Source organism: Stegostoma tigrinum, chromosome 23 (genome assembly GCF_030684315.1).
Source record: "Stegostoma tigrinum isolate sSteTig4 chromosome 23, sSteTig4.hap1, whole genome shotgun sequence".
Classification (NCBI taxonomy): Eukaryota; Metazoa; Chordata; class Chondrichthyes; order Orectolobiformes; family Stegostomatidae; genus Stegostoma; species Stegostoma tigrinum.
In genome coordinates, this window is record NC_081376.1 from 51,236,012 (window position 1) to 51,247,359 (window position 11,348).

The window sequence follows — 11,348 nt, forward strand, 5'->3', positions numbered from 1 at the left end:
GTGGAAAAGGTGGTCAGTCCTCCCAGATGTTCAATTTTCACAAAGATAGGAGCATAATGGTCATGTCAATGGTCTGTGCTAATGTTTAGGGACACAAGTTTGAATCTTTGCTCAGCAACTGGTGGAATTCAAATTTTAATTAATGAAAGATAGTTTCAGTAAGAGTGACCATGACATGCAATCAATTGATGCAAAAAGATATTTGGCTTCGCCAACGTCCTGCTGCGAAGGAAGCTCCGATCCTTATCTGGTCTGGCCTACAAGTGACTCCCGACCCACTGCAATGTAGTTGACTCTCAACTGCCCTCTGAAATTGGCCAGCAATTCACTCAGTTCCAATGTAACTAGGAAAAGGTATAAATGTTAGCATCACCAGCAATGGTCTAGGCAATTAATCCAGAAACCCAGCCAATATTCTGAAGACCCAGGTTCAGATTCTGCCATGGCAAATGGAATGTGAGTTCAATGAAGAATCTGGAATTAAAGGTCTAATGACAACCATGAAACAGTTGGCGATTATAGGGAAAAAATATTCTGGTTCACTGTCCTTTAGGCAAGGAAATCTGTCATCCATACCTTGTCTGGCCTACCAGTGACTTCAGACCCACAGTATTGTGGTTGACTCTCACCCCTCTTGGCAATTTGGGATGGGCACTAAATGCTGGCCTAGCCAGTGATGCCTGCATCCTGTGAGTGAATTTAGGAAAAAATGATATCACCAGTGAAACGAATATGAAATATAATTTCTTATATTGTACCTAATTGGTTGTTAACTTGCCTTTATTTGTGATCATTACAGCTTTTGTTATACAACTGACTGGTCACTTTAATTTCTTTCCCAGTTGGTTTTTATGGAAGACTAGCTAAATTGACTCAAACTAGTACAGTTTGCAGTGTTGCTTTTGGATTAAATTGAAATGGTTGGGGGAGAATATTAAATATGATCTGATAATGTTGATATTCTGTTTGCAGCACAATGTTGAAGTTCTGGGTCTCCTGTCTGATGATGTAGAAACTGAGACTGCAGACCCAGGTGAAAATCTAAAGATACGACTGAAAGGTATTGAAGAGGAGGAGATATTGCCAGGATTTATTCTGTGTGATCATGGCAGCCTTTGTCACTCAGGACGAACTTTTGACGCTCAGGTAAACTTCTGTTTTTGGGTTAAAATACAGCAACAGTCCAACCAACCAGTTAAAATGGAATTTCATGATCTGGGGGAAATTTCCTGAAAAATACTCTAATCTCTAATATACAATATATATAAAGTCGAAAGAAACTTAAGCAAGGAGTCAGGAGAGCTAAAAGGGGTCGTGAAAAGTCATCGGCCAACGGGATTAAGGAAAATCCCATGTCTTTTTATACATAAAGAGCAAGAGGGTAGCCAGGCAGAGGGTTGTTCCACTCAAGGACAGGGAAGGGAATTTGTGTGAAGCCAGAGGAAATGGATGAAGTGTTAAATGAGTATTTTGCATCAGTATTCACCATAGAGAAGGACTTGGTGGATGATGAGTCTGGGGAATGCTGCGTAGATGGTTCGTGTCATGTTGAGATTAAAAGGGAGATGGTATTGGCGGTCTTGAAAAACATTTAAGGTAGACAAGTCCCCAGGGCCTAATGGGTTATACCCCAGCACACTGAGAGGCAAGGGGAGAAAATTGCTTGGGGCCTTGAGGGAAATCTTTATATCCTCACTGGCTACAGGGGAAGTCCCAGAGGATTGGAGAATAGCCACCCTTTTTCCTTTGTTTAAGAAAGGTTGCAAGGAGAATCTGGCTAATTACAGGCCAGTGAGCTTTGTGTCAGTGGTAGGGAAATTATTGGAGAGGATTCTTCAAGACAGGATTTACTCCCACTTGGAAATAAGCGTACATATTAGCAAGAAGCTACGTGGTTTTATGAAGGGCAAGTTGTGTATCACTAACTTGATTGAGTTTTTTTTTGAGGAAGCGACAAAGATGATTGATTGAGAGTAGGGCAGTGGATGTTGTCTACATGGATGTGAAACGGTGAACTCTGTTTTTTCCTTCACAGATGCTGCCAGATCTGCTGAATTTTTCCCAGCAAGTTTGTTTCTGATTTTACAGCATCCACAGTTCTTTGTTTTTTTATTGAATTATTTCTGTTTGAACAATGCACAACATTACATGGTAATGGCACTCTACAAGTCAGAAGTCAGGAATACGACTGGAAGTTTTGACGTTTGGATGATCAGCATTCAGGTCAAACAATTTGCTTAATTGATCCCTGACCAAGAATGTCTGTTCCCTCTACTACTGCATACTGTGGTTACAGTCTACAGGAATTTGTTCCTTCACATTGCTGCGAAAAGGTTTGCTGCAAGGCAACCCAAGGAATGACTATAAATGTCATCTTTTCAAATGTCACCCACGTTGTGCATGAGTTTGAAAAATAGTCTTGCTGTGTCTAGCTCACTAGTTTGGTTTTGATTGTCTTTAGTAAGTTACTGAAAATTGACTTGAGGTATGATTTTGACAGCTGGCATATTTTGGAATGCATGCATTTTCTTTACAAACTGCCAAAATTAGTGTTGAACTAATTTTTTATTTTATTGCAGATAGTTATAATTGAGCATAAATCCATCATCTGCCCTGGTTACAATGCAGTGCTGCACATTCATACTTGCATTGAAGAGGTGCAGATTGCGGTAAGTCGAGAGAAGTTGAAGCAGTTATCTGTTTTAGAATAGAATAGCATCTGTACAGTGTGGAAGCAGGTTATTCGGCACTTCACGTCCACGCCAACCCTCTGAAGAGTATCCCAACCAGACCCACCCCCTATCCTGTCCCGTAACCCCACATTTCCCATGGCTAATCCACCTAGCCTACGCATACCCCGGGCACTATGGGCAATTTAATATGGTCAGTCCACCTAGCCTGCATGTCTTTGGGAGGAAACCGGAGCACCTGGAGGAAATCCATGCAGACAAGTCGAGAATGTGCAAACTCCAAGTGGACTGTTGCCTGAGGCAGTATTTGAACCTGGGTTCTTGGTGCTGAGAGGCAGAAATGCTAACCACTGAGCCAATGTGCTGTCCTCATTTTGTTGAATTTTGCTTTTAAAAAAATCTGTATAGTTGATGGTTTTGTAAAGGTTTAAGCTAAAAATGATTTGGTGATTTGATATACAGCTTATTGGCCATCAACATATGTCGGACAGTGCCTGAAACTACTGGGTGTCTCCTCCACAGAAATGAACTGTTGGATTACTTAATTTAAAAGTGAAGCAGCTTGTAAGAATTCTGATTATTTAATCACACGGCATATTTACTACATGGTTAACATGTCCAAATCTAATAGCCAGATTGCAGAACCATTCAAACCAACAGTTTTCATTGGATGTCTGTCTAGTCACTTAACTATGTTTTTAATAACCTTGTTACTTGTGTTGTCTGTCAAAAAAAGATGAGTTTTACCTTGGGAATGTCTGAAAAGAACAAGGGATGTTAAATCCTTCTGATCTTTCCAGTTGGTATCTGATTTTGTTTCTTTGTGTCTCGTACCCACTGTCTGTGCTTTTCGATCCTATACCTAGAAACCCATCAATAATCAGGTCAGACTAGGAACTTGGGTACAGCAGAATATTTGCAATCGCAAAAAATGCTAAGATGGTGAAATTGAGGATCTGACATTCTCATTACTGCTTTATTTGTGGAAAATTAAGCTCAGTGCTGTATTTTGTACATGGATACTAAAACATAGTGCTAATAGAGACCTAATCTGGGAGTATGCCCTTAAAACACTCAATAAGCTAGTTAATGTCAGCCTTAAGTACGCATGCAACGCAAATGTCTACGAGTCACGGAAATCAACTTGCTGATTTGAGATTGGTATGAGTTCGAGCAAAAACTTGGGCATAACCCTGCCTTATTACTGCTTTCCATCGTATTTTGGCAAGAATTTCTCTTTGTCAGTTTAACATGAAGGAACCCAATACAGAGAGGTTTGCAGATTTCTGCAAATGGTGAGGTGGACAACATTGTTAGTGCTCTTTCTATTAAAAAAAATTATAACTGCTTTGCTATATGGATTCGTTATTTTTCTACTTCATGATTTAAATAGTTTGGGTGTGAAATAGAGGTGGGGAGGAGCTGGGGTTGGAGAATTGTTTCTTGTGTAAAATTTAGAAAAGTGGTCTCATAATATTCTCGTTCAAGAATTGAGGTATCTCTTATGCTTTCTGCTGAATTCTGACTTGCATTATCTTCCATGTACAATGTTTAAATCAACATGCCCAGAATATTTTACTGAAAAATTTAATAGATATTTTAGCTTCTCTAGTCCGAGAGCATAATGTGATCTGACTTGACTCTTGACAGTACTCATGCAATTTTCAATGTAATCTTGAAGTTAAATGATTCTGGGTGACAATTCTATTTTCAGGCCTTAATCTGCCTGGTGGATAAGAAGTCTGGAGAAAAGAGCAAGACGCGGCCTCGTTTTGTTAAACAGGATCAGGTTTGCATTGCACGTCTAAGGACAGCTGGAACTATCTGCCTTGAGACCTTCAAAGATTTCCCTCAAATGGGGCGCTTTACCTTGAGAGATGAAGGTAAGCCACAGATTTTTGCACAAATCCACACTTTAGTGACCTAAAAGGGATCTGTTTCATTAATGCATGAGTTGAATTTTTCAAATTGTGTAACTTTTTACATGCTTAAATTATAATTGGTTCTAATATTTGCTAATAGAGTAACTTGACCACAAAGCTACCAGAAAAACTTGATTCACATTTAGACATTGAACAAAAATTAGGACAGTGCAAATCGTCCTTGAAATACGCCCTGTATGATCTTTTATTATTGTGCTTTGCATGTTTTGTAGAAAAAAATAAAAGTTTTGAGCCACTTAAACTGAATTGCCAAGTTTGTTTTGAGATAAATGGGATTTTTTGACCTTTTCCAAAGTCTTGCATTTTAAAATTACCTATGATAAAGGAACCTTAAAGGGAACCTTAGTATATATCTCTATTTGATAATTATGAATAGACGTGTACACTGTTCCCTTGGCATTCTTACAAAATTCCTGTCAAGAATTGAGGAATAGGGTTATCAAATTTAGGACCTAGATATTATTTTCACCACAATTCATTGAGTTGATGGCATGCCTGAACCCAATAGTTCTCATGCTTTTTTTGTGTATGAGGCTTCCCTTACCAAGTTACATAAAATCCACATACCCTGTGTAGCACAACACAATTTTCTCCTGAATGAATTTTAGCTATACACACAAACGTGTCCCCTTTTTTTTTGTTTTGCTTCATTTGAAACTTTGTTCCTGGTACTAAGCACAACCCTATTAAGATTTGGAGCTATTGTGCCCAGTGGTCATTATGATTCACTTTTGTACAAATCATTGCCACTGAGGTTAGCAGACTTAAACTTAATTTGGAGGCTGTCCATACAATCATACATAATAACAAGTCCACACTGACTCTGAAGAGTGTACCAGCCAGACATGCTTTCCGACCCTATCCCAGCTGTTCCCATGGCTAATCCACATAACCTAACATCCCTAGACACTATAGGCAATTTAGCATGGCCACTCCACCTAACCTGCACATCTTTTGGACTGTGGGAGTAAACAGAGTACTTGGAGGAAACCCACAAAAACACAGGTAGAATGTCCAAACTCCACACAGTTGCCTGAGGCTGGATGCGAAGCCAGGCCCCTGGCACTGAAGCAGCAGTGCTAACCACTGAGTCACCATGCCATCCCAAGAGCCAAGTGCGCACAATTTTAAGTTCAAAGCTGGAAACCTGCAGACTTGGTCACTGTGGGGAGTAAACCCATGACCTTGGCATTATTAGCACCGTGCTTTAACCATCTGCATTAACCGGCCAATGCCAATGGTGTTGTTGGCCGCACCAATGCTAATTTCTTCTCTTGCTCATTACTAATGAGCCAAGACATGGTGGAGTTACTGACTCTTGACAGTACCTCTGCAGGCACGATGGGCTGAATATGGCAGCTTCCTGCACTGTAATACGGCTGTGATTCTGTGACCGTTGATCAGTGAGCATGATTTACTGATTTCAAGCAACAGTTCTCATTTCTCATTCTCTGCAAGGTTGGAATAACCAAAAATTGCTGGTGTTAATTGGTGTTCAGGCTGGAAGCTAAGACTTTATGGCCGAAATGCTGTAACTTTGTCAGTTTGATGATAAATAGGCTTCAAATGATCGGCAGGTTTGGAATTGAGAAGCTGGAGTTAATGATACTTCAGCAAGTTTATTACAAGAGTTTTGTCTGATGCAAATTAATTTTACTAAAGCACTAAATTTAACTTTTTTCCTCTCAAAGGTAAAACTATTGCAATTGGGAAGGTCCTTAAGCTGATCCCGGAGAAGGATTGAACATCCACTATCTAATGCTGCACAATACTGTGATGAAAAAGGACTCAGCAACAGCCTACTTCACGCCTTCCTTTCTTGGTTTCATTGTTCCTCTGCCCATCAATATCTTTATCTTCCCATAAACTGCGAAATGCTGTAAACGTGTCCACATTTTACGTCAGCTTTCTCATATTGAGAGCTCTGCTATGCCATTGTTTAAGCTACCATTTTACATCCTTTTCTTCTGAAACCTGCTTCCTTAGAAATACAGCAGTAGCTACCTAACTGATGTGGACAGAATTGCCTGCAAAAATAAAATTAAACCAAAAAAGTTTATTTTATTCTGGCATCATTCTCTTTTGTGCGCATTCTCGCTCACCTGCTTTTTCCAGCTAGATCAGGTTATTCAGATCAGCATATGTTTGTGTTAAAGAGACATCTGTAGAGATAATAAAATTGATTGAAATGTTTGTGGCATTTGGGTTACTTTGGGAAGCTTTATTTGAAGTGAGCCCTGCTTCAGCTTGATAACTTATGTCCCAGCAAAATACATTTTAGATTTTTAATCTTCACTTCCAGTCCTAAATGTGTTTTATAAATATCTGCCATGTACCCACACGGTATGGTTTCTGTGGGTTTTTTCCAACTTTGCACAAAAGCATGTTGCATTCTAATGTAGTTTTGTTTGCTGGAAAACAACTTTCGTTATTTCAGTACTGATAAAGGTGCAGTGCATGTTTCAAGCTACTGCTTCCCTTCCATTAGTGCCACCTCCAAAAGAATCATTTTTTTCAAGAAAGGTACATAACCTCAAGTAAATAAATGTGAATCGTTTGGGACGAACCTCGGGAGAAAAGAAACTAATGAATGCTACGTGAGCTTCGGTCTTGCAATCCACATTGAACCAGCAGTATATTAACATGGGTAAAGAACCAAAAGGACTGCGAGTGCTGGAAATGAGAAACAAAAATTGAAACTGCTGGAAAGTCTCAGGAGGTCTCATACCATCTGTGGAGAGAAATCAGAGTTAACATTTCAAGTCTTGTGTCCTTTCTTCAAAACTGATCTCTCTCCATGAATGGTGCCAGACCTGCTGAGATTTTGCAGCAGATTCAGTTTTGTTACTAACATGGGTTTCTCTGATTCTTTTGAAGTGAAATGCTAATTCACATAATAGATGGGAATATGAATTATTATTTTCTTGCTTCTGAGCATATTACATAGACCAGTTGAAATGTAGGTGCACATTTCAATTTTGTCACTTTTTGGGGGGGATTTTAACACTTGCTACTTGATATGAAACTGTTAATTTTTCAGTAAATTGATTTTATAAGGGGAATGGATATTTCTTAGATGAGTAATGAAGATTTAAAAAAATCAGCTGAATAGAACCAGTGTGGTTGGTATACAAAAGGAGAAAATATAGTTCTTGTACATATTTAAAATTCTTGTATTTGAGACAGCAGTTATTTAATTACAGTGGTAAATTTGTTACTGCTAAAGGGTCATGATGGGAACTTTTAAACATAAAAAAGCTCCCTCACCAAGCAAAGTTACTATTCCAGTTATTGAAAGGGATCTATGGAAGATTGATGGGTTAGCCCTAAATAGACAGTGAACAATGGTATGAATGAGTCAATCTTGAAAAATTGCAATTACGTCTTATTTTGTTGTCAAGCAACACGTTACATTCAGACTTTGGACAAAAAATATACCCGAACACTAAATTGGAGCAAATCCCATTGATATACTGGGCTGTTACTAGTGCAAACTGTACTGCCTGTGAAATCGATTGATCCAATGCCGTGAAACCGAGTCATATTTCACCTATTTTAGGAGTCAACTGGGCAGCCATCTGTTTTCTCCGTTTTGTTTTGCTTCGATCAAGTTTAGTTCCAATAGTGCAAGGAAATGAGAGCACCATTGTTTTGTTATCTTACTTTCAAAACAAAATAATCCAGGAATTTGCTGCTTTTGAGGAAAAGTTGGTGCTTTGGTATATTAATGGCAATATTTCCCAGGTTTCTGCTATTGCAGTGCTTTTTAAAATTGGTTAAGTCAGTAAGCATCTAAAGAAAATGCTAATTGCTGCTGTATGAATGCCCTTTTAAATGGGCAAATGTTGGCTTTGTCTTGGTAATCCCACTTGAAGTTGTCTGTTTTATATAATGAAGTATCATTAGCACTGCACAAGCCTGGTGTAAGACAGCACAACTGTTAAATATGACCACGGTATTGTATAGTATACAAGTTTCTTGTATGCATTCTTAACCTCTCAAAATAAAATTTGATTTCCTTTCCATTGGCATATTGTTTCCAACTGAAGATCTAGAGTACATGTTTGGTTTTGTCTTTTCATCATGTAAATGCATTCATGTAATTACGTTATTAACTAAGATGAGCAGAGAGGACAGTGAGAAATTTCCACTGAAGAGGCTTGCTGTATTACTATCCTTGCCTAAAAATACAATGGTATGCTGAAAAGGTTTCATACTGGATACTTTCTCCAGGCTATGAAAGGATATCCATTTGTATAGCATACATTGCAAAAGAATTATAGAGTGTTAGTGGCAAATACCTTTGGTAATTTGATTTGGTGTGTTTGCAATAATTCTGCTTTAAAAGTACAATTTTCTATCCTAATTGGGTATTGAAGTCTATATTGATCAATGCATTGTTTAAGGTATGTGCAGTAATGAGTTTGTTTTAGCTAAGTAAATGGAGGATTAGCACCATCACATCCAAATGCCTAAAATTAATCATTACCTTTATATAATGTACATACAAGGCGCTCCTTTCTTAAAAGGTGCTTATGATCTTACAGTGACCAGGCTATACAAATAACCAGGCGATTTAAAATATTACCTTTTGAAGTGCAGTGCAAGATATTGTTTGCTAAGATGCATGGGATTCAATATCTGTTGAAAGCTAAAAACAGAAAGTTGTATCAACTTGCTGAATTTTTCTGTTAAACTGAACTTCAGCTGTAAGTTGCTGTAAATGATTTTTTTGTCCACACTGTACTTTGCTTAAGGTGCAAATTGCACTTATTCATTGTATGTTATGATTCATTTCATTAACGAAACTACAGAAGGGTAAAAGTGATCATAAGATGGTTGTATTATGGACAATTTCATTACAAATAAATTGTGTGCAATGGAACATTACCTTCTCCGTGAATTCCTAGGGAATAGTCTTGTGGCAAATGGGTTATTTAACCAGAATTGACTATAGAAAAGTCATTCATTTGTTTTCTAAGTGCTGGCTCTTCACGTGTGTGCACATTTATCAAACCCAATTGGCTGAGCTAACCTTGATTGCCAAGATGCAGTTGTGTCGTGAAACTGTATGTGGGATAGTGTTTAAATTGCAATAAAGTTTTGTTGAAGATATTCACATGAAATCATTTATTTATAGTCACAGGATAAGACCAAAGAGGGAAATAAATAAAAATTTCTCTCTGCTTCAAATGTAGAACAGATATAGCCAGCAAATGACTAGCCATATCATATAGACCAGGGAAATCCTGGCTGTAGTATGCTCTCTATTGAGCTTGATCTCAGCCTTGATAGAAATGGACGCAATAAAATTGCTTGAAATTTCCTGGCTGAAGGTAACATCAAACAGCATTTACTTTAATCAGTGATCTCTGCTGAAAACATCTGTGCTCTCTGATTTAACTAGCAGACTACATCAAAGCTTGCATGAAGCTGCCAGCACTTGTCTAATCTATGTGCTCTAAAAATTTGGGGAGGAGAGAAAATGAGGGTAGGAAGGATTAACAGGGATGTTTGGTTTAATCCAAATAACCTCGCGTGTCCTGTGTGTTGAGTTGCATCAGATCAGCTTTGGACAAATCCATAAGTCATCTAACTGCCAGAGACGTTATTTTCTCCTCTAACACAATGTCAAGACTGATAACTTATTAGTTGAGTTGACATTAAGGTTTCCAATCTGTACGATATGATCACTCAACTAGTAACTCGAATAACGTGACAGTTATTAGTGCCTGATTGGATTTACAAAAAAAATGCTGCACTAGTCTGTGCTATTTTCTTAGGTTAATGGACCAAAGGGGTAATTTCAGTTGGGAATATTTCAAATAGAAATTAAGGTCACTTCGATAGAAATTGAGGGGAAATGAATGCTCTGTTTACAAGAGTCTTAAGAGCCTAAATAAGTTTGCTTATGATTGATCATTTTGAAGATTTGCTGTGTAAACATGAAAGCAATTAATGTTTTGCTAGACAGAGGTTTGAAAAAAGAAGTATTTGTTTGAAGGTTATTTTGAGTACTCTGTACTGCAACCAAGTGAAAGACAGACCCATTATAATAATGGCAAAAAAAGTGTTTGTGTAACTGAGCACAGACAGTGCTCAAATGTGATCACTACATGCCATTTTTCCAAGTTGCTGTTTTGTCCAAAACCACCAAGTATTGCTTGCAGGAATGCCCTGTTTTTAATTTTTTTCTAAAGGTATTAAAGTGCTTCGCAGAAGTGTTGTAAAGCAAACTTTGACAATGAATCACATGATGCTATTATGGCAGATAGCCCAAAGCTCAACTCAAGAGGCAGGTTTTCTTCTATTCATTTGTGGGCTGTGGGTGTCGCCGGCTGGCCAGCATTTCTTTCCCATCCCTAGTTACCCTTGAGAGGGTGGTGGTGAGTTGTCGTCTTGCAGTCCTCCTGCTGTGGGTTGAGCCAAAATGCTTTTTGGGGAGGGAATTCCAGGATTTACAAACAACTACAGTGACGGAACAGTGATATATTTCCAAATCAAGATAGTGGGGAACTTGGACATGATTAGTGTTCCCATATATCTGCTGTCTTTGTCGTTCCAGATGGAAGTGGTCGTGTAAGGTGCTGTCTGAGGATCTTTGAAGTTCTGCTGTGTATGTTGTAGATAGCAGCAGTGTGTACCACTGAGCATCAATAGACAATAGGTGCTGGAGTAGGCCATTCGTCCCTTCGAGCCAGCACCACCATTCGTT

At 38.4% G+C, this 11,348-nt stretch overlaps 1 protein-coding gene across 1 annotated transcript in view; it reads left to right on the plus strand.

Annotated features, from left to right (window-relative positions):
• LOC125462246 (eukaryotic peptide chain release factor GTP-binding subunit ERF3A) overlaps window positions 1-9,518 on the plus strand; it is a 46,002-nt gene extending 36,484 nt beyond the window's left edge. Inside the window, exons 11-14 of the mRNA XM_048552048.2 lie at window positions 973-1,146; window positions 2,580-2,669; window positions 4,405-4,573; window positions 6,325-9,518. Of these exons, the coding sequence (XP_048408005.1) occupies window positions 973-1,146; window positions 2,580-2,669; window positions 4,405-4,573; window positions 6,325-6,377 (486 nt within the window). The 3' untranslated portion in view covers window positions 6,378-9,518. The remainder of the gene's footprint in view (window positions 1-972; window positions 1,147-2,579; window positions 2,670-4,404; window positions 4,574-6,324) is intronic.
• The last annotated feature ends 1,830 nt before the right edge of the window (window positions 9,519-11,348 follow it).